This window comes from Manacus vitellinus, unplaced genomic scaffold (genome assembly GCF_001715985.3).
Source record: "Manacus vitellinus isolate BGI_N305 unplaced genomic scaffold, ASM171598v3 scaffold_9_pilon, whole genome shotgun sequence".
Taxonomy (NCBI): domain Eukaryota; kingdom Metazoa; phylum Chordata; class Aves; order Passeriformes; family Pipridae; genus Manacus; species Manacus vitellinus.
In genome coordinates this window covers 7,492,802-7,515,530 of record NW_021940917.1, presented here as the reverse complement: position 1 = coordinate 7,515,530, position 22,729 = coordinate 7,492,802, and the positions used below count along the sequence as shown (strand labels likewise).

Genomic DNA, 22,729 nt, shown 5'->3' with positions numbered 1-22,729 from the left:
TGATTAGTCTATCAGCATTTGATTATATCATAGGATGTTACCTTTTCCAATTTCACAAGATTGGCAGTTAACTCATCACAAAGGGCATCAGCATTAATTTGCAGATGAGATCCCAAACCTTGGTGCACTGGATTTCTGTCAAACGGAATGAAAAAGTAAGTGTGACAGACTCAAAAAAAAAGAGGAAAACAGAACTGGGATTCACCTATAGAAGGCAACACAGTGGCAACACTGTGAACTGTACTTGTTAATACAAACAAAGTACTAAGTCACTTCTTTATGTGGTCTCATTCTCCAGAAGTTTTGATGTAAAACTTTACTGCTATTTCCACTGAAAAGGTGCATAAGTTCCACATCCTGTGACTTGGAGGAAAGCAAAAAGCCCACCCCCTTGAGAATGCAGAAGTGCACATTAGATCTTCCTTCCTGTATCTTTTACTCTTTGGGATTAGAACACCAGAAACGGGACTGTCTTGAGTTTCTGAAGAGCGACACAGCATTCTGTTAATAAAAATATGCCAGAAGTGAGAAAAAGGCTTTTGACGTCACCTACTATGTGAGGCAGGTTTACCCCGCTCCTTGCATTGCTGGTAACATATAAATACAAACCCCTTTAAGATAGAGAACCGTTTCCTTCCTATCCCTTTTTTATGAAGAGCTTAGCTCTCTCTTCTCACACATGCACTCAAGTCCTACAGCTTTCCACAGATGACAGCTGAAAGCAGTTGGATCATAAGCAGGCCAGTCATTGTTCGATATGACCGAAAGTGTAATGTCAGAGCGACATGCTTTTTCATGGATGGGTCATCAAAGAAAGCTGAATTAAAAAGCACACTTATTTAGGAGCTTGGTATAGGTCTGAAACACTTTGCAGACAGTTCCACGATGCCTGAGTCAGCTCAGTCTTGAATTTTATTTTCCCTCTCTTTTTTCATAAGGTGCTTCTCCAGTTGTCAGCATTCCCATTCGTGCTGCATGTGGCTACAGGTTTTGCACTGACTTTACAAATGACTTTTGAAGCCATGTTTTTTAGAGTAGCTCAGGAAAAAATCTATTAAAAGAAGGGGAGAAGAGCTAATGCAAAGCTCAATAAACTGATTAGTATTTTCAGCAGTATCCAGTTAACTGCCTTCTGTCCTACGACAGGTACAAGAAGCCGACACAAGTTCTGGTGGCAAACTGCTGTGGAAAACACATGCCTCTGTATTGCCTCTCCATTTAATGTTTGCATATTTTCTATCTATGAAACATGGAGACAAAACAACAACAAAACAAACAAACAAACTAACCACAGGGGAAGATGATAGCCAGGATTAGCTACAGGAAGGAACTATTCATGGAACGGTGGTTCCTTTCCCTATTTCCCCTTCAAATACACAAAGAACTGTTGTCTCTTGGTGTGTCTGGATTTTTGTTTGGTTTGGTTTTCTGGTGTAGGTTTTTTTTACTTTAGCAAGACAGGATATCAGTTTCTAAAGAGAATATAGGTAGCCCAAAGCTTTAGAAAATGGTACACAAGTGAGACAGATGTACTGGGCCAAAGATTATGCAGTATGTTCTATTATTTTAGACTAATCAAATGACATCAAGACTGAAGACAGAAGTCACACCATTTTCAAGGATTACTGCTCTGGAAAGGAGCTGCTCACTTCAGCAGTTTACAGTGAAGCTACCCACAGCTATCTGAAATATTCTAAAGACAGCAGTACACCACAATATATCACATTTGTACTAATAGTCTGAAACAAAAAGATGAGATTGGGCTAGATGAAAGAACTACAGAACACTAAAGGATCACATGGGCACTACAATATTACAGTGGTTTTTGAAGAAAATAGATGAACACGAGAGAGACTTGAAAAAGACTTTAAACCCCCAGAGTGAATGTTTTAAAGACTGTATCTTACTCCTTAATATGCGAATCAAAGGATGTGATGGACATAAGACGTTCCTCCAGGACACTGATTTTATATCTCATGTAGAAGGTAGAAAATATTAATATACAAACACTGCAAGAGAGAAGAATAAAGTACATCAGTTAAGGAACCTTTAGTAGTACCCGACAAATTTAATGTTAAAAGCCACTTAAATTGTTACATGTACATGTTCAATAATAAAGGTATCATTCTTAGAAACACTTCAGGAACACAATCACTGGCATTCAGACAGTTATGAAAGTCTCAGCCTTGAGTATGGCTTTTTAAGTGACATAAAAAATGAATCTGCAAGTACTTAAATACTGTAAACATTTCCTGAATCAAAAGACCCCTTGCATATAAAAGGCCAGTCCCAGCAGGCTTATATATATATATATATATATATATTTCTGAAAAGTATAAAGGCCACAATTCCCAATAATTTTCCTTTTTCCAGTGAAGCTTAGATTATATCAATTCTGTAAATGTAAGAAAATCCTAATATTTGGACAATCTTGGTGTTAATTGCTAACTTACACAACTGCATAAAACACAAGCACGTGGTTCAGAGATAAGAGCTTCTGGGACTTCACTTTGTGGAAGAACCTGAAGGCTTCAGAATGGCCTGCAAGGAAAAGAACCAAATGTTACTTTGATTGGAGCAGACCACAGCATACAAACAGTTTTGAAGCATGCTAATACATGCTAATTAGCTAACAGCTAATACAAACAGAGGGAAAACCAAGCCAGAGATCTTCCAAATTATGTGAACTGTCATAACTATGCAAACTTATCTCAAGTAACTCCAGCTGATGGAGTCTGCCCTTGATTCCGTACCATTTCGAGGACTGTTTCGGGCTTTTCCATCAGGTCCACGTTTATTATGTGCATCTGAACGAACAGACTTGGTGTCAGTCTTGGAAACTTTCAAGTGAGTCTGTGTTTCCATGACATGATAATCTGTCAAAAGTAAGATTTTTAATAAAGCTGAAATATGAAGTCAAGGGAAATTGCTGGTAGTTTAAGTTAGTCAAGCAGTAGGGGAAGAGGATGATTTTAAAAGGTTCATTTCTGTCACTGGGTACAAAGCAGTTTTTTGTATCCTTGGAATAGTTTACATATGAATTCTGCACAAAATAAAAACAAGCACCTGGATTGAAAAGGGATAATGTATGTTGCCTGTATATTTCCAGATCCTTTGAAAGATGGCAACTCATGAAGGAACATTCAGCATGGGCTACATAAAACAAGTACTGCTGTACTCATTTAACTTATATGTAGTGAGTTTCTACACAGCATTACTGCTAATTAGGTGAACAACTTGAGACAACAGCAGATTGCAAGCAGCAGTGTTAAGTATTTTTCTTCTGTGTTTCAAAGCAGGAACAGCTCCTACATTGTATCTGTCCTAGTATGGGTAAGCAACTGGAAGCAGTAATGACAACTGAGATCTGCTGCTGACCAAGTCACTGCCTGAATGTGGATTGCAAAGGGTAACGAAATAAGAAAAATGCAGGTATTGGGGACTTGAGGAAGACCTCAAAAATCACATAATTCTCCAGGACTGTGGAGAATGTAGATTCCATATCAGAAGGGGATTACAGGCGCATAACTGAGAGCTAAGCCATGCTCATTTTCTTGGGGCTCCATGATCCCATTCACCTTGGAAGCATTCCAGCTCTGGTGTCTGTGAGCCTGTGCTGCTGGACTCTTCCATCTCTTGTCTTCGCTGCTGTACTATTCCATCCAGATCAGAATAATCTTCATTGAAATCCTGATTGGGAGAAAAACATCACAAAAAGGCTCAGTCCTGTTCTAAATCTAAGCAATCTAATTTCCTTCAACCTCTCTCTGCAATTAGAACCAAAAACTAAAGCTTTAAAACTCTTTAACCAGGAATAATCTCTGATATCAAGATGCTGACATCAAGTTAAAAAAATAAGATCCATAAGATCACCAGAATTCAAGCCTCATCCCCTGCCTTTGTTTAAGTAAAGAAATTAAGTCTGTGTATAAAAGTCAGACTGCTTAGTTATACAAACTGGAGAGTCCAGGATGGGCATTAGTAGACTTAGATTCCGGTCATCACATGAGTCTACACAGCTCTTTCATGTGTCTGAACAAGCTTACAGAGGGAGGAGTGCTTCTAGAAACACTTTAGAAACTATTCATGGCAGATGATGAAGTAACTTTGAGTACAGTGAAACCTGATTGCAAAACAGAGATATGAAGAACATACAAACCTTGGGATAAATCCAAAGCACATGCATGTATATATACTGCATGTGATCAGTTCAAACGACACCTATGCTAATTGCTCCAAGTGTTTTCTAATGTTAAAAAATCATGGAGTTTGAGAAGCAGATGTCATGATTTCCATCAGTTTCCTTTCGTAAGAGATTATAAATAGTACTTGCAAACAAAGATGCCATGCAATAAAAGAACAAACTTCTAAACCATTTACCAGGGGGAGGGTTGTAGGACGATCAACCCTGAAGCTGTTTTCTGCAGAAGAGGGATTTGGACTGTTGCCTACGCTGGTATCCTGAAAAAAAGCAGCAGTGTTAACAGGAACACACTCAGAAACTACCTGGTATTTAACAGCAGAAAGGGAGTAATAAAGAACACAAAGCTACACAGCCATTAGTACTTCCTCACTCCCACTAGTACTTACCTCAAGATGTCTACAGATAGATTTTAACAGCTTGTAGGTGGTATCTCTGGAGAGTAAGGAGACAAACATGTACTGAAAAACAAAAGTTCAACAATTGCTTAAGAAAAGGTACACACTGCAAGCTTCCTTTTATTTAAATAAAACTGACAAGTGGTTTTGCAAGTCAAGTACCTACTTTCAAGAACTTTAGTACAGCAGGAAAAACCTGCACTTCTTCTAAATCTATGACTTGAGGTTAATCACAACAGGCACATAAAAGTTACCATGTTCTGCTGCAGGAACCAGAGCATAATCCAGATCTGTTCTTTCTTTTAAAAACACTTTCCATGCTGTGTTTTACCTACCCCTTAAAAACCCCCAAACAAACAAAATCCCAAATCCAAAACTTGCTTTTAGTGTACAGTCTCCCGTACCCACAAAATATTTGTACAACGAAAGTATGTTGGTTCTAAAGCTGCTCTTAGGCTAATCACACTTCCAACTGACTGATGCAATTATTATTCCTGAATATCACTGTAAGCAACTGGTTTTTGTGTGTCTGAGGTATGGCTGGTTAGGTAAGAGATACAAGTAAATGAAAGAAGACTGTCAGATCTGCCAAGGCAGGTAACCTTTTGTGCATGCACTTCCCGACCCAGCTGTTTCAGTTCCCTCTATGCTATGACAGCAATCTTGGAAAATAGGGAGTGAAAGATTACAGAGAACAGGTGGCAAACAGAGATTCCGTGGTTCTTTTTTTATTTTCTCACCAAGTTCTATATAGCTTTATTTACTGCAGATCCAAAGAAAAAAAGACAGGAAATTAGTAACAGGAAAAAAGTTGTCCTTGCCTGTCAAAAGAGAGGAGGCAGAAGAAGTTAGAATCATTCCCAAACAAACCAGATCCCTCAGGGTTCTGACTCTAAATGCCCACATGTGACCAATTCCCATAGCTTTTTAACTGGCCACTTGGTACTTTCCAGATGCCTTCATATTACTGTTGGTAAGTAAGGAGAAAGAAAAAGTAGAAAAAAAAGAAAGTGGGTAGGGTGCAATACCATTGCCCTCTACCAGTACTTACCCTATCTGTGACTGTCGCTATGATCAGGGCATTTGGCACAAGAAGGGCAGTTTTGGTTTTCTTCAGCAGTGTCACTGACAGCACAGGTATACTAATCTGAAACAAGATTGAAGCAGTGTTCGAATCCCAACATGTGCACACAAATCTGCAGTACAATCTTTCACAAGGGGCAGCCTACCAACTGTGATAAGCCAGACCCTCTTAGAGATTTCTCCACTACATCCCTGATTACTATTATTTCATATGGAATAGGTATGGTTCCAGATTATTACTATTTCTTAACTACTTCTGCTATTATGAAATGCTAATCCAGGCTTCTGCTTGTGTCTTCCTTTCCTGATCCCTTCTGGGTCTCACAAGACTATAGGCTTAGTTCACTGTAGATCTGCAGAACACACCAGTCTTAGAGTTAGGCTTCTTTGTTTAGAAACCAAACATTTCAGAACACATCAGACAAAAGAAGCTTGTTGAAGAGTGAACACAAAAGTCTTCTCCCCAGTTGCAGATCTGCAACAAGCAGGTGAGTAAACAGCTTGTCCTTCAGCAATATTGAAAGATCCAATATCCACACACTCTCTGACTTAAACTGATTCCCGTGTGTGCCAACGAGGCTTGACTACATTTACATTGCAAAGTTCTCAATCTTCACTCCTGCTTTGTGTTTACATCCAACCCCATTAGCTTAATTAACATCTGCAATGTTTCAGAGGATTTCACTTTAGATATTCTGCATGGGCTTTTCTTGTAAAGCTCATGTTGCAAAGGAACAAATATCTGGCTTGATGCTCAGTTGAAAAGCTTAGAGACTTAGAGAGTTAGGCAAATATAATAATCCTGGATATACATGATTAAGGTACAGATCCTGTTAAAAATTCCTTTGGCACAGACTGTCACAACCACCTGAGAAACTTGGAAACAAGGTTTAAAGTGTCTGTAGATTGTTCAAAGAGCAATCACAGAACTGAATTAAAAAGATGTTACTAGAGGAGAATGAAGCTACTCTTTGCACAGATTCTTGTTAACTTTTGTTCAGAACAGTAACACAAAATCATGAAATGAAAAATTATTCCAGGTAACAAAAAATATATTATAGTATTAATAGGCTGGTTACGAGACTGCCAAATACTGTTTGAACAGAAATCCTACTACAAGCTACAAAAAACCCAGCTTACAAGTTTTTTATGTCAGTTCACAATTTACCTCCAAGAGCTTTGAATCAGAGATGATACTGCAAGCTATTCTGATGGACAACATCACTGTAATCAGGACTAAAGTGTACTTCAGTGGGATTAAGCATTTACTTATCGCTTAATGTATTAGACTGAAAGGGTAAACACACTGCTTTATCGCTACTTTATTCACATCTCAAGTAATAATTATTTCAGAATACAAGGTTAACCTGCAAGCAACTTGGAAAACAATTTAAAAATGTAAGATAATATTTAAATTCAAAAAAGACTCAAGGCCAACATATAGCCAAATAAGAGCTACCCAGAAAGAAAGTGATGTCTGTCAAAGCCTATTCAATCCTGCCAAAGCAATCTCTTATTTTTGAATACGCACAATTGTCTTCACTGTGTATTCAAAATTCCTGATTTGCATAGTTGTTCCCTGCACCAAAGCTTTCAATAAAAAAATTCTGCAGGTAGAATTCATGTAAAAAGTTTTATTAGAACATGTAGATCTGCTATTTCTCACAAACATTTTATCATGAGGCTTAAATTGTTTTACAAGTTTTAAGCAATAGACGCTTTGCATCTTGGAGACTTTGTCAGTGTATCTGACTGCTAAGAATGTTCTTCTTCCTGTCAAGCTTTATTTCCTCCTCTCTCTCCCACTACATTAATTTTCATTGTATTAATGATTTTCCTGGTTTTTTTTGTCGATGGTATTCCTAAAAACTGGACAAAGCTTTAAGTAAACAATAAGGACTATCCCCTTCATTCTTAATTTTCCCCATACTGTTTTCTGAAAACAAGACCTGGAATTGAATATTTTGGAATCTTACTACAGTCACATTTACAATACTGTCTGTTCTGTCTTATCTTGTGAAATGTTTTCACTTTTCATCATATATATATATTTATGTATATATTCCTGCATTTGAAACCCTGTTGACAAAGATAATTTCCTAGTACTACATCACTGTTATTCTGCCTCTTTTTTTCTGGGTTTTTCTATTTTTCAGTACAGTTCTACCATATTTTGTAAACATTTAGCTTAGCTTGAATTTAGAAAGCTATTCCACAGTTGGAATTAGTCACATTTGTTCATGCTGAATAGAAGGCTGCTAGTAAAGCAGCTTCAATTTTAATGGACAATGTGCCATTAATAATTTCAAGTGTTCTTTAAAACTATTCCATCTTTTTAAAGTCCTTTCAAAGACAGATATTCTATCAAAATGGCTGACAGCAGAGAAATAAGGTAATCTCAATCCCTAAACTGACTTCAGCATCCAGTTCACTGGATCTAACCAGGAACTTTGTTCAGAGATGCACCTGAAAGAAAGAAGCCAAAGAAATCCTTCAAGTGAACTGAGCTGTTTTCCAATAAAAGCCAAAAAAAAGCAGCTTATGTAAACAAAATCACTCCAAAAGCTCCAAATCAACAGAGCCAGAGCACAGATATTTTTGCAAAGATCTGTGTTCTTTATTTTTATCTATATGCACATCATTACCACAGTGGGACTGAACCTTAGGTGGGTCACAAAGACTAAATTTTGATCTTCCCAACTGTTCACATCTCATTTCTGCTCTGCATACTAGGCTCACAGGTAAAACCCTTGCAAACTTGTTTTTCTTTCCCTGTTCTCTATTTATGCAGAATGGGAGAGACAGAAGAATGCTTCAAAGAGCTTTGCCACTCAAGTCAGAAGCCAGTTTTAGTTCTTCCTCTTTAACTGCCTTAAAATATGTTGATTCTTCTCCCCAGTTCCCCAACTATAGTCTTGGAGTCCTTAATACTTTGCAGCCTTCATTATTCCCTCTCCTCCTCTTTTACATACTTACCCCAAGAGAGACATTTTTGCAGTTTGTGCTACACAGGTTTCACAACACCCTCACTGCTGCTTGTCAGATCCTCTCCTTTCATCAGGCTTTTTTTCAGACAGAAAGTCTTTAAGCAAGAGACTCAATCTCTAATAAAGATAATAGTGCTCCAGTTCTAGAGTGAATTTTGGCCATCACTTCTAAATAGTGACTGTATTTAAAAAACTTAGAAATATTAGTATTCTAGTCTTGCATAATAATTTGAACTTCTGGTGATGAACAAATTGTTAAGAATAGCATTACTGTTCCATACATAAATATTTTACTAACCTTAGTGTCTTTACCAAAAACTTTGGAATGGAAGCAAATCCAGTTTTCAGAAAGGAATAACTTTCCTTGGTACAGAATTTCTTTCTGCAGAGCACAGGTAAAGCCTGAAACAAATAAATACTCTATAATCTTCAAGGTAATCACAACCCAAGCCAAGCCAATTCAGGTTTTGTTTTGTTCTTTTTTTCAAAGCCATAATATATTTAGATTTATACCTTTGATAAACATTGTCAAACTTTGAAATTTTCAATGATTAACTGACACTGACAAGCTCAGAATATGTCACAGGCCTAAGTTTAGGCTCAAAATATTTGAAGAATAATGACTGAAATGAATAGTAACATGCAACTGGTCTCTACAAGTCAAAAATCCTTTCTGAGAGACTACCACCTAGCTTCCTATAAACTTTTTGACTAGCTTTTAGGTAACTATGTTACTTAAACGTAAAGGGTTTAATGAAAGTTTTAGCTTTAAACTTCTAGCTCTATAGCAGTTGTCTAAACTAGATGACCAGAGGTAGAACCCACATAAAGTAATACTGCTTTTACGGCATAGACATGAGCAAACCACTTCTCACTCGTAAACTGCCTTCCTTGTATTACTTTTAAGAAACATTCGTTATAAATGTCTATGTAGAATTCCCTTGTTGTAAGTACCACGGGCAACAGCACAATATTTAAACATTTGATGTCCTTTCCGTATTAGTGTTTTTAAGTATCAAAGCATCATCGACAGCAAAAACTCGAGATAATCACTTGACCAGTGCTGTCTCAGTAGTGCCTTTAGTAAGGAAGATTCAGTACCAAAAAATACTGCACTAGGCTACTCTGCTAAGTATTGCAAAGTGGGCTACTATTCCCAAACAAGCCCAAAATGCAAAGATTTAAGATCTGCAAGATTACATCAAAATGGCCATTGCATGTAGATGAAGGCCCTGAAGCTCTAGGCAGTTGGAGTTAAAGGTTTTTAAAATGTAGGTAGTTCCTCTTGTACAGCACCACAGTTGTTGGGTAACTACATTATCTAGGATCCACAGCCAACAATGACACAGGGATTAATACTTACTTTGTTTCAGTGGCTCATCAATGGGAACATCTAGAAACAGCTTATGAAAGTGTGCATTTGCCTTCAGCTAAAAAACAAAAAGCCCCACACCCAAAAGACACATACTTTATTAGACAGTCTGACAATCCAGTGACCTGCTCCACTTCCTGGTCTCCCCATACCTTCTCATTTTGCCCACTTGTTTTACAATAAATCCTCATTGTTTTTCTGTGTGGCTATTAACTCTATAATCTGCTTTACCCAGACTTTAACACACTGATGCAAAAGGAACCTATACCATTATACAACCATGAACTATAATATTGCTAAACAAAAGGCCTCTCATTGTAGTTATGTGTTTATTTTTAACATATGTAAACAAACAAGTAAATTCTCTGCCCTACCTGATTTGAGGCACGTTTTTTCCTTTCAATCTTGGAGTCACTCTTGATATCCATTGACAGGACTGGACTATCTGTGCTGCTCTTTGTCCTGAAGATTAAAAAAAGCATCTGATATAAGCCTGGCCTCAGTTCATTAGTCTTCGTATGCTACCAACAGGATGTGCTTTTCCATGAAACATATTAATCCTTTAAATAACTATTATCTAATTCATTAAGAATTACACAGAACTAAAGAGGAGTATATCTTATTCTTAAATTATGTCAGTTCCCCCTGAAGGTGGACTTTTAATTTAGAAGAGATATTCTAAATTATTTACTTGTAAGAAAGTAAAAAAATGTCAAGACAATTTACAACTTAGTGCATTAGCTATTACAGTGTTTAGCTTCACATTAATTTGTTTCTTGGCAATATGTGAAATACTAATACTAAGCAGATTCCTTACTAATGCACGATGAAGTAAGATAAAACTTAGTAGTTGAAAGTGAAAGGCAGTGTGCGGAAAGCTATGAATGTGTATTACAGGAAGTGAGCTCATTTGAAAGTGCAACAGAGAAGAAACACATATGTACAAGTCAGAGGATGGCTACGAACTGTGTCGTGTAGCGTAATGAAATCATTAAGATAACCAGCAACCCTAGAGGAGATTAAACGAAATTCTGAGTGCCAGTTGTATAGGAAGCTGTACCTGTACAGCTCTAGGCATTTATACTGGAAAACAAAAAAACTCATCATACAACTCTAGGGAAGAACAAGTACAGAGGAAAGTCTCTGTGGATGGCTGGGAAAATAAGTTTTGTCTGTTTTATAAAGGAGTAATTAATGGCCTGGACTGTTCAGAAAAACTGTTCAGAAAAACAGATTTATTGTTTCATAAATCAGGAAGAGAACATTACCTCTGAGAGCTATTTAGCACAGAACAAATGCATATCAACACACTATAAAAATCAGGCAGCTCTTTTTTAGATGCCTTCAGTTACAGATTGAAGAGCAGAAGTAAAAACACATCACAGGACTCTTATACTGAATGACCTGAGGAACATGCTGTGCTAAAGATACAATGGGGAAAGAAAGGTGCTCGTAAAGTTACGGAGAAGATTATTCCAGGAGGTGTTGCAAAACACCTTAAAGACAACACAGTTTTTCGTCAAAGCCAGCACGGCTGCAAGAGAGGAAATTCCTGCTTATCAAACCTGACTTCCTTTTATGACAAGGTAACTCACGTAGATGATCAAGGGAAGCCAGCTGACGTAATCTTTTTGGATTTCCATAAAGCTTTCAACACTGTCTCTCACAGGATCCTTCTGGACAAAATGCATAGTACACAGCTGGATACACACATCATGTGGGGGGTGAGCAATTGGCTCACGGTTCAAGCACAGAGGGTAACAGTGAACAGGGTAACATCAGACTGGTGACCTGTCATTGGTGGGGTTCCACAGGGCCCCATCTTGGGCCCTGTGCTATTCAACAACTTCATAAATGACTTGGATGCAGGACTGGAAGGGATACTAAGCAAGTTTGCAGATGAGACAAAACTCGGAGGAGCTGTTGACTCCCTCGAAGGCAGGGAGGCCCTGCAGAGAGACCTCGACAAATCAGAGGACTGGGCCATCACCAACTGTATGAAGGTCAACAAGGGAAAGTGTCAGATTCTGCACCTGAGGTGGGGCAACACTGGGTGTACAGAAAGACTGGGGAATGAGATGCTGGAAAGCAGTGCCATGGAAAGGGATCTGGAGGTCCTGGCTGATGTCAAGTTGAATCTGAGTCAGCAGTGCCCTGGCAGCCAGGAGGGTCAACCGTGTCCTGGGGGGGACATCAGGCAAAGCATCACCAGCCAGTCAAAGGAGAGGATTGACCTGCTCTGTCTGCTCTGCACTGGGGCGGCCTCACCTTGAATACTGTGGCAGTTTTGGGCACCACAGTATAAGAAAGATATTAAGCTATTAGAGAGTGTCCAAATGAGGACAACGAAGATTGTGAAGGGCCTTGAGGGGAAGCCATATGAGAAGTGGCTGAGATCACTTGGTTTGTTCAGTCTGGAGGAGAGTGAGGGGAAACCTCACTGCAGTCTTGTAAGGGGAAGAGGATGGGCAGGCACTGATCTCTTCTCTGTCGTGAGCAGTGATAGGACTTGAGAGAATGGCCTAAGTTGTGTCAGGGGAAGTTTAGCTTGGATATTAGAAAAAGATTCTTCACCCAGGTTGGGCACTGGAAGAGCCTCCCCAAGGAAGTAGTCACAGCACCAAGCCTGACAGCGTTCAAGAAGCGTTTGGACAGTGCTCTCTGGCACATGGTGTGATTCTTGGGAACGGTTCTGTGAAGGGCCAGAAGTCGGATTCAGTGATCCTTGTGGGTCCCTTCCAAATCAGCATATCCTGTGATTCTGTGAGAAGTTTCTATTACTGCACCATATCCTGCATAACAAGTCTTCTTTACTTGCCTAAACTTGAGAGGTTCAGAAATAATAAAATCTCTAAGGGTGAGAGGAACAGAAACCCTAAGTATAATGGAGACGCAGTTAGAAAGAGATTGTATAGTAGGACTGATTTAGATAAGAGGGGAAGTGGCTGCATTATCTCAGGTGGTTCCTCAGAGAAGAAAACACTGAAATACATGTGCACATGTATTTCTGTGCTTATCTAAAGCACAAGTTACAAAAAACTCATGCCTACCCCTCACCAAACACAATCAATTACATTATGAGAGGTAACACTAGAAGGACTCAGGGAAAAAAAAGTAATGACATATTCCTTCAAATACCTTTTCCTCAAAGATGCTTCATGAAATTAAGTGATGTCTTTTAAATATTTGCTTTGTGATCAAATCCACAGTGTCAGGTTGACCACTGACTTTTGAATTCACTGCTCAGTGAATTTCAAAGTGGAAAGGATGCAAAAGCTGTGTGCAAACCATTCAAGCGGGATTTTAGTATTACTTAGTTTTCTTTTAGTAGAGTTTAAAATGCATTCCAGTTCTCCAACAAAGTAATAATGACTGTTTCTGTGGAGACACTACAATAACCTATTTCAATATAGAACTGAGAATCTAAAATGAAAACTTATGTCATAGTTTTACCATGGACAATCAATATTCCAGCATGAAAGTGTTCTGGAAACAGGCCAGGACTCAAACTGCAGCTCAGTTTGACTGCCTGTCAAATTGATTGTGAAAGGGATGTAACTAGCAATGGCAACAAACAGTGCAATGTATTTTTTCCTAGAACAGGGAAAATAAACCAGCTCAAAGATTAAATTCCCACTATTCTGACTGCTTGTGTTGGGTAACAGAGCAACCCTGGAAAGTGCGGCTGACTCCTGTTTATTTGCACAGTGTGCAACCTAACCCACAAGTAGGATGTCTGATAAATATTGCTAGTCAGTCTAGCTTTTTTAATGGGTTGTAACTGTTCTAATAATTTGACCAGAGGAAAAGTGACAGTATTTCTGACATTACCTAGCAACATCAACTTTTTTCCGATCATCAAAATACTCCATTTCACTGGAGGGGGTCTGCAGCAACACAGTAGGCAATTTTCCTGCCTTTCTCTTTTCGTCTGTTCCATTTTCTCCATCTGAACTGCAGAGGGAAAAATAAACAAATAATTAGAAATCCAGATAGCGATGTGTATTGCAGGATTCATAGTGATGTCAAATGCCACTGCAACATATTGGCAATACAGCACATAATAAAGAACAAAATTATGACATATCTTTTAGATTAAGGTCCCGAAAAGTCTTCATCTACTGACTTGACTGTATTATGCATCTGAACAGTATTCTTAGCTCCAGTACTAGAATTTCAGCAAGAGAGGAAAACTGAAATACTGCCATGGATATTTCAGCGCTCATAAAATTTGTAGCTCTAGTTTCTGTTCCAAAGAGTATGTCTCGTTTAGGAAAAATGCATTCCATGTTCGGTACTTAGACTCAGATGACTAATGGAAATTAACTTGATCGGTAAGCTGGGAGAAAAACATCCTGCATGACAGTATCTAGTGCTTAGCAGATTATTTGTGGTTCAGTGTTGCAAGAGGAAGATGGGTCCTATTTTGCCTCTAACTTACCTCTTCTGTGAGAGTGCACATGCAGAATTTTTACAATAAAGGTTCCCCTACAAGTACAAAAAGCACTGGTTTTATTTTACAAAAGCAGCACTGCCACCACAGTGCATTGTCTTTTCACATCACATGTCACTGCCTCGGAAATATATGTTAAGGAACTAGAGTCTGAAGGCTGAGAGAGGTGCCATCAGAGCCTCTCCCTGGCTTCCCTTTTCATAATTTTCTAATAAACTATTAACTCAGAAAATTTAGATTGAAAAAACTGTCATTAATAACTGGGTCTGAAAAATGACAATACTTTAAAGTGACATGACAAATATATACAAATATCTGCCTGTGGAAACCTGACACCTCAGAAAGACTCAAGCATGCTCTTAGTATCAAAGAACAAAGCCAAACTATGTTGCCCACTAATTAAATGCCTGGCTTGAATGACCCCATTTACAGAGGCTTTCCACTAAAATGTTTAATTCCTGTCATTTTACAGCAACACCACAGCCATCACATGACAATGTCTTTACTACAAACAGTTTCTTTTCCTACTAAGACAAAAGTTTTGCTAACAGAGGTTCTCAGACTGATTTAATCTATGCCCCAAATCCTTGGGCTCCAAGGGCAGCCACAGAATATCAGATGTGAGTGGGATAAGGAACAGGATGAGGCAAAATTATCAGCTTCAGTCACACATGTATTTCAAAAGAGCAGCTCAGCATGGAAACTCCCAAGTGAATAGGACTACATAACACAGCAGTGGTTTTAAGATGCAGTTGCTTGGGCTTGAAGCCTGACTGGTGCCCATCATTGCCTTGGGCAGCCTGCTACTCTTACCTGGCAATGCAACTGATTCAGGTGGCCTGTCTCACACCTCTGTATTAAAAATAACTTTCAAAAAAACCTATAACACAAGTTTTAGTGTTTACTTACACCTGTCAGCATGGTTAGATGCTTTGCTACTCTTAAATGCTTTTTTTTACTTATTACTCTTATTCCTTTTCCCTCATCCATAAATGAATCCCTGCTTCACAGGTAAACCTATGAGCCTGTTCTATCCTATCTGTCTTCCCCACTGACTTCTACTATTCCTGAATCTTTACTGTCTGAACTCATTCCATCTAGCTCCTTTCAGATGGCAGAAAGTTTGGGTATCTCAACATGTCAGTCCTACTGACAGCTGTGTTTAGAAATGCTGAGCTAACTCACGAGGTGTCTTCTGCAGCTGAGAACAGTGACAACGTACACAAACACAGATGTGAGGAGACTCACCCATGTAACATGTGCCAATGGCAGTAGCAGTTGGCTGCATTCTACTATCTGACATCGTTTCACTATGTCTATCCTTCACCCTAACTCCTATATGCTTTCTTCTCATAGTGAAAATCTACCTAAGGATTTGTCCTTAAACTTCTGATAACTACAGCTTCACACAGCACTTAGCAGGTGGAAGAATTTTAGCTGACCTTCTGGAGAAGATCATTCCTTCCTAAATCTTCCTTTCCTTTTCTAAAACCAGTAAAATATTGTTTATCTAGTCACAAGTAATTTAAAGCAGTTCTTACATTTTTATGCGTGAGTCAGTATTCATAAATGCTTTGTAAAAAGAGCATAAAAGTCAGGAATCCATAAAAAAAATTAGATAAAGAGCATTTAAGAAACAAGTGACGCTAACTACAACTGTTAGTGGTAGCTGCACATAAAAGAACTGTATTTGTAAATATCAGGGTAAAGAAAAAAGACTTAGAGACATCAGGATTGTTGATACGAAAAAGAAAGTTTCTCAAATTGAACATATATTGCACATTTGGTACTACTAGCAAACCCACTCAAAATAACATCTAAAAGAAAAAAAAGAGAAAAGTTATCTCTAGCTGTCACAAGGAATATTTTCAAAGCCAAGGCCTATACTTACTATGGGATCATACATTGCATCCAAGCAAGTTATTATAAACATTAGTTGTGTTTAAGGGAAAGTGCTACGAAATCCATAAACCAAGGCAGTGGACTAAGTTTCATTCTAATGAAGTTCAAAAATACATTATTCATCAATATATTTTAAAAGTCAGAGGAACTTCCTTTCTTCTGATCTGAATAGTTTCTGTGAAACAAAAACTTGCTGGCAGATGTGCATAAAGTTCTTTATACTGCATAAAATTTTCTGAACTTCAAAAGGTTTTCTTGTTTGGCATTAATCTTCTCCCAGACCAGAAAAATTCAAATTCCCTGTGAATGTTATAATGTACCATATTAATGGGATTTTTTTCTAGAGAAAAAAAATTAAACACAGTAATCTAAAATATAAACTTTTCCCTGTTCCCTTCCAAACGAGTTTGAGTAAAAAGCACTGAACAAAAATCATAGGCCGCAGTTTGGAAAGTGAGCCTTAATAAACAACAGTTGTCTTTGACAAGCCAGTACAGAACCAGACACAAACACTTCTCAGGCATACATAAAATACCAAAAATTCCAGAACTGTATGGTGGTTACTGTCTTTAATTCCCTGCAACCACACAAATCCTTCTACAAAGCTTTCTCAGGACACCACTTGGTCTACCTGATAAAAGGTCTAAAAGTTCAGAAGCAACAATAAGTTGTGACAAACCAGTCCCCTGGTCCACAAATTACAGATCAGTTTCGCAGGAGGAGAAAGGCCTGTTGAATAACCAGAGAAGTTAGCTACAACTTCAATTTTTTGTAAAACTGGAGCCAAACCAGAATTTCCCTAAGGTTTAAAGCTGACTCAGAGTTGGTGCAACTTTCCTTCTGGGGATGCAGCATACATATCAATCATCATGTTACCTTAGAAGCCCTGTTGTTCTGCTTTGTTTCTTTCATACAAAAGTATTAATTTTGCAACAGCAGTTAGACTGCTATATTACCGCAAATGATCAACCAGTAGTGTGAATTGATTTCTCCCCTACTGTCTGCAACCATGCTTGTACACCATGGGTGAATATATCCATCACAAAGAAATTCTGTATCCCTTAGTTGTGTTGGATTTACTCGGCAGACCAAAAGGATTTGACAAAGGAATCAAAGCAGTGTAAAAGGTCCAAATGCTAAGAGATAGTGTTATTTAAGCTATTCTTACTCCCTGACACTGGTCTCTAATCAGAAACTAAAAGCCAAAGGAAGAGACTCCAAATATTTAAGGATCCCAAACCATGGAATCTTCTGAAGGAAGGAATCCATAAGGACCATTGAATCCAACCCTTAGCCCTGCACAGGACCATTGCCAAGAATCACACCATGTGCCTGAGAGTATCATTCAAATGCTTCCTGAACTCTGTCAGGCTTGGTACTGTGACCACTTCCCTGGGGAGCCTGTTCCAGTGCCCAACCACCCTCTGGGTGAAGAACATTTTTCTAATATCCAACATAAACCTCTCCTGACACAACTTCAGGACATTCCCTCAGGTCCTGTCACTGGTCACCAGACCGAAGAGATCAGTGTCTACTCATCCTCTTCCCCTCACAAGGAAGTTGTAGACTGTGATCAAGATAACAGACTAGGGCAGGCTTTGGAAGCAGAGGAGAATGAGCAGGATGAAGAGATCTAAGCAGTAATCCAGGAGACATAACCAAAAACATGCTTCAAGCAGAGAAGACTGCAAGAGGGTATGATGAAATGTACCAGTGCTTGAAAGGACATTCTGCTAAGCACACTGCAGGTCAGAGGTCTCCTCCTAGACACTGACTTTCCTATCACATCATAGAGGAGCAGTCATCTCAAATTACCTTGTACTAGGACTAAAGTCTTAAGTCTTCTTTCAGAAGATATCATTCCACTAAACATCTTTTCTATGCCACACCAGTCTGAACAAATTTTTTTTGCATGTGTAATTAGATTCTGGAGTGCTTTATCTGATAAGCTCGCTTTCATACTATAAACAATTCCATTACTTCACACCTGGACTGAAGAAAATACCTTTCCACAGTAAACTCTCCTGCTGTCCTCTTAGAGCATAGTGGTCTCCCTACTGGAAAAACTAACAGAAGTGCACAAGCTGAGGACTTAGGTGTTGTCTGTTTTGTCTGTTTGTACAGTCTGGTCACTTGAAGCAAAATGCCTCCTGTAGCTCTGTAGCCATGCTCCAGTGTTAGGTGGCACACAGCACTGTTTATGTGAGAAAAGACATCTCCTCAAAACAAGCCCTCAAAATAATGTCATGATTTAATCTAAGACCAAGTACCACTTTTACCACGTAAACGGAAAGTCAAACACTGACTATCACTGACACCACCAAACCATCAGAAAAGGCAGAAAACTATCTACAGCTACCCTAATCACACAGGACCAGAGAGCTGCTTAACAGTTGCTATAACAGATGTTAAAGATGGCCATAATGTATCAATTTGGTATTTATATAATTCCATATACTTAGGACACAGCTTATACTTAAGGCTGAAGTCTGAAGGAAGTTAAACAGCTGATTCTGAAGTACAGTATTTTGTTTGTCTTTTGTATACCAAACAAACAGCCAGCAGATGTATTTATACCAAATACAGAGAGCAGCAAAGCATTAATGTGTGTGGAGATGTAAAACCCTCCATGAAGGGTCTGTTAATATGAATAGGTATGAACCAGACTGAGATTTAACTACCTCAGGTTGTTCAAGAAGCAGGTTAATTCTCTTCTCATGAGATCAGTCAAACACGGCAAAATGGAGGCAGTTACACAGCTGCACATTAAGTGTATAAAACAGGCATATGGATGGGCAAACATGCATACACACCATGTGTTTCCGTATGCATTTCTAGGATGAAACATGTCTGCAGGCACAGCTGGAATCCTGATGTCAGATGCCACCAAAAGAGGAACGAACCCAATTGTTAGGGATGACCTTAAACTCTGAATCTAATTTTATACATGAAGGTAATTAATTTCAGAAATACTTGCTGTGCTTTATTCCACGCTTCTCTCTTGGAACACAATTACTCACTTGTGAGTAGTTTTGTATATCTGTGTTGCTATATCTTTATTAAAAACATGAATGAAATTTTTGAGTTAATACTGAAGAGAAACCCCTCTAACACTTTTAAAGACAGAGGAAGTCAGGTTTTTCTCCCCAGCTGAAAAGACATTTCACATAATAACTAGATCAAGTTTCACACTGCCTTACCACTTGGACATCAGCAAGATCACTGTGACACTGTGGACGTCATTAGCAAGTATGTAAATTCTCTGCTCTAAATACCATCTATTATTAACTGTCTGTATTCCCTGTCTAATCAAAACCAGACTGGTATCAAGTTCCATAGAAAAAAAACCAAACACAAACCAGAAGAATTCCCTGTGCTCTGAAACAAGAGACACTATAACAAGATATTTTATTAAGTCAACACTAGAACAGGAACACAAGCCATTTAGCTCTCTTGTCTTTTCATGAGTTTCCGTTTCATATATCCACTCCAAAAAGCAAGAGCCCTCTCATATGTATCTTCACTCAACTCCACACATTCCCACGATGCAGTTTTCATGGGAGTTTCAATAGGTTGGCCAACAACTATTTATCTGAACAAAAGCATAGACAAATCTAGCACACAACAATTTTCCAGGTGTAGAAAAGAGGGCAAAGGCACTTAAGTGCCCGGTCTACCAATTGTTCTATACCAAATCCAACAAAAAAGACAAATACTATACCTATATACAATTCATATGTTCAATACATCTATCAACCAGAGCTGCTCCTTAAGTCAGGCAGAAACACCACAAATCTCTGTGAAAGAACACAAGCATCTTTGCAAACGAGGCGTGATCATAAGAGCATAAGCATAAAGGTTTGGCCTCATTACCTGAAGCTACATCTCTGGTATTTGGAGGAAGAACTCCAGAGCAATATGCCTCCACATGAGGCATGTTTTTCTGCCAGTTTTCCAGCATTAACTGTGCTTTCAAAAAAAATTAAGCAGTTACATCAGACTGAAATAGGATTAAGAAAAAAGACATCAGCAATTATATTAAAAATTGTTATTAAGAATGCAGAACAGTCAGAAATGAAAGCAGAGTCTGAGAGCAATCTTACCAACACTTTATTTCCATTCTCTGCTTATAAAAAGTGAAGCTGCCATGAATCACTTGACCAGCAATGTCTGTGTTATGGCACTTCTAGAACTAACGACTTACTATGCAGTACATAGCGTGTTTTAATTAATGTACACAAGAAAAAATAACTTTGGTTCTTATAATAGGTTATACACAAAGAAAAGGATGCTGATCAGGCAGCAGTTTTGTTGAGAACTGGCACTGATAACAGATAATCCATAATCATTAATAAGATTTCCCTGTTTCAAGTGAAAAGTGTATTAAAGATAGATTCTGCTTCTACATATCGATGTACCTTTTTTGTTAAGGTTCCCCAGGAAGAACAGTGCACAACAAGGCCAAATGAAAAACATTAAGTGAGATGAAAATGAACATCTGTGTCTATCCACCCTATTTCATCACACCTTCCTTGTTTAAAATGGAACAGTAAATGAGAAGACAAAATTTGAAGTTTCAAGGAATATCCGAGTACATTTTTATGTTTCATCAAGGACAGATGTGAACTAAAGTAAAATCAGTGTTGGAGGCTCACTGTTCACCAAGAATCTGGCAATGCTGAATTTCCCATTATTGTATTTGCAGTCTATGATTTTTCTTACAGACCTGCCTAGGTGTTCATGGGAAAGCCCAGGACAATGTAGATAATCTAATACAAAAGCTACTGTTTCACAGTAAGAAATACCAGCTCCCAACAATAGGTCTAACCAACACTAATTGCAACAGTGCCTTTGACAGTGACACTGAACATAACAAACCATTTTCCTTCCAAAGTCTTGGAAAAAGACAGCCTTATTAGAATCAGATGTGACATGTGGTGGCCAGATTGCTGCTAAGGCCAGCTGAACTTTACTTTCTGTGTCACTAGGACAATGAGCCTGAATGCTCTGAAAGCCTCCTTCTTCAATATAAACTTTTCCACTGGCCACACACTGTCCTTCATGGCAAAACACACTCTCTCCTATGTTGGCCATAGCATGCTTACATGTATTTTAAAATTTCACAAAAACAAGTAGGTATATATATAAAATTACGTTATTTACTGAACTTTTGTATTATAACCTTCCTTCTCGTCCAGAAGAAGGCTGAAAAACCTAAATGTTTTTTTTTGAACTAGTGCAGCACGGATAGCAGCTACAAAAGCACCATCAAGTCTTTTGTCTAGGTGGTCTATCCCAGAGGGCTAAGCTGAGGCACCTGCAGGAATGGGTCTTTGTAGAAGACATGCCTAGGTATGGCTGGTTTTATAGTGGATGTACAGACCTGCTGTTTTATAGTCAGGTAATGAGAAGGCTTCTCCATTCTATCCACAGAGGATGAAGGCTTCAGTCTGCCTCTACATTCCCTACTCTGCTGAAATTCCCTGCTGCCTATCTGCAGTCTGCATATTATTTCCTGCCACTCTTTCTGGAACCTTATTAACCTCCCTAACCTTAGTGTGCTATTTTTCAAGGACAAAGGCAGAATACAGTCAGTGCCAGGTAGAAGTTTAGTTAAAGGAAGTGAATACTTCAGTACAGCACTGAAGCTCAGTTACCAGGGAATTAAGAAAAGGCAACTGTGTTCTCCTTGTACATACCCCTACAACCCCTTTTATTCAACTGTCCCACCTCCCAGTACTTGATTCTATTGCTGTAATGATCATCCCAGCATGAGATGTTATGCCATTTTACAAAGATGAGACAAGGACCCCACACAGTGGGTGGGCCAGAAGCAGTTGCCCAGGTCCTCCTGGAATCTTTTACTCCCCCTTGCACTACCTGGAAGGAAAAAGAGGTGTTCTAAATACTTGTAAATAATTATAGCCTTCTGGCAAGAAAATATAATCTCTAATTTTGAGGTAGTTCAGAGATCGTCTAGATAAAGTAAGAAGTTTCTCCTCAAAGAAAAAGTGAAGAATCAGGGAAACACTTGTCCTACCATACTCCTGTTATCTGCAGTGAAATTAATTCCATGACAACATTTGAAGAGGCTTTTGCTAGCCGGATTCAGAATGGCACCTATGAATTTCAGTTAAAATAATTACTGAAAAAGAGGTCTGTAAAGAACATTAGAACAAACGCAAGATCTCTATGGTATAAGAGTAACACAAGTCTAAAAAGATTAATTTACAAGGATATATATGGACTTGACAACAGCTATGTACAGAGCAAGAAGATCACTAACCCCAGCAGTGGTATCATTAGATAAGCACATATTTTCTAACCACATGA

The 22,729-nt window shown here is 38.5% G+C and overlaps 1 protein-coding gene across 1 annotated transcript in view; it reads right to left on the bottom strand.

Annotated features, from left to right (window-relative positions):
• Positions 1-22,729, bottom strand: part of GRAMD2B (GRAM domain containing 2B) — a 43,010-nt gene that overhangs the window by 4,676 nt on the left and 15,605 nt on the right. Inside the window, exons 2-13 of the mRNA XM_018086125.1 lie at positions 13,873-13,995; positions 10,416-10,503; positions 10,033-10,099; positions 8,968-9,071; positions 5,651-5,746; positions 4,591-4,662; positions 4,381-4,461; positions 3,579-3,690; positions 2,754-2,876; positions 2,454-2,541; positions 1,908-2,009; positions 42-135 (exon numbers count right to left, since the gene is read on the bottom strand). Coding sequence (XP_017941614.1) covers positions 42-135; positions 1,908-2,009; positions 2,454-2,541; positions 2,754-2,876; positions 3,579-3,690; positions 4,381-4,461; positions 4,591-4,662; positions 5,651-5,746; positions 8,968-9,071; positions 10,033-10,099; positions 10,416-10,503; positions 13,873-13,995 — 1,150 coding nt within the window. The remainder of the gene's footprint in view (positions 1-41; positions 136-1,907; positions 2,010-2,453; positions 2,542-2,753; positions 2,877-3,578; positions 3,691-4,380; positions 4,462-4,590; positions 4,663-5,650; positions 5,747-8,967; positions 9,072-10,032; positions 10,100-10,415; positions 10,504-13,872; positions 13,996-22,729) is intronic.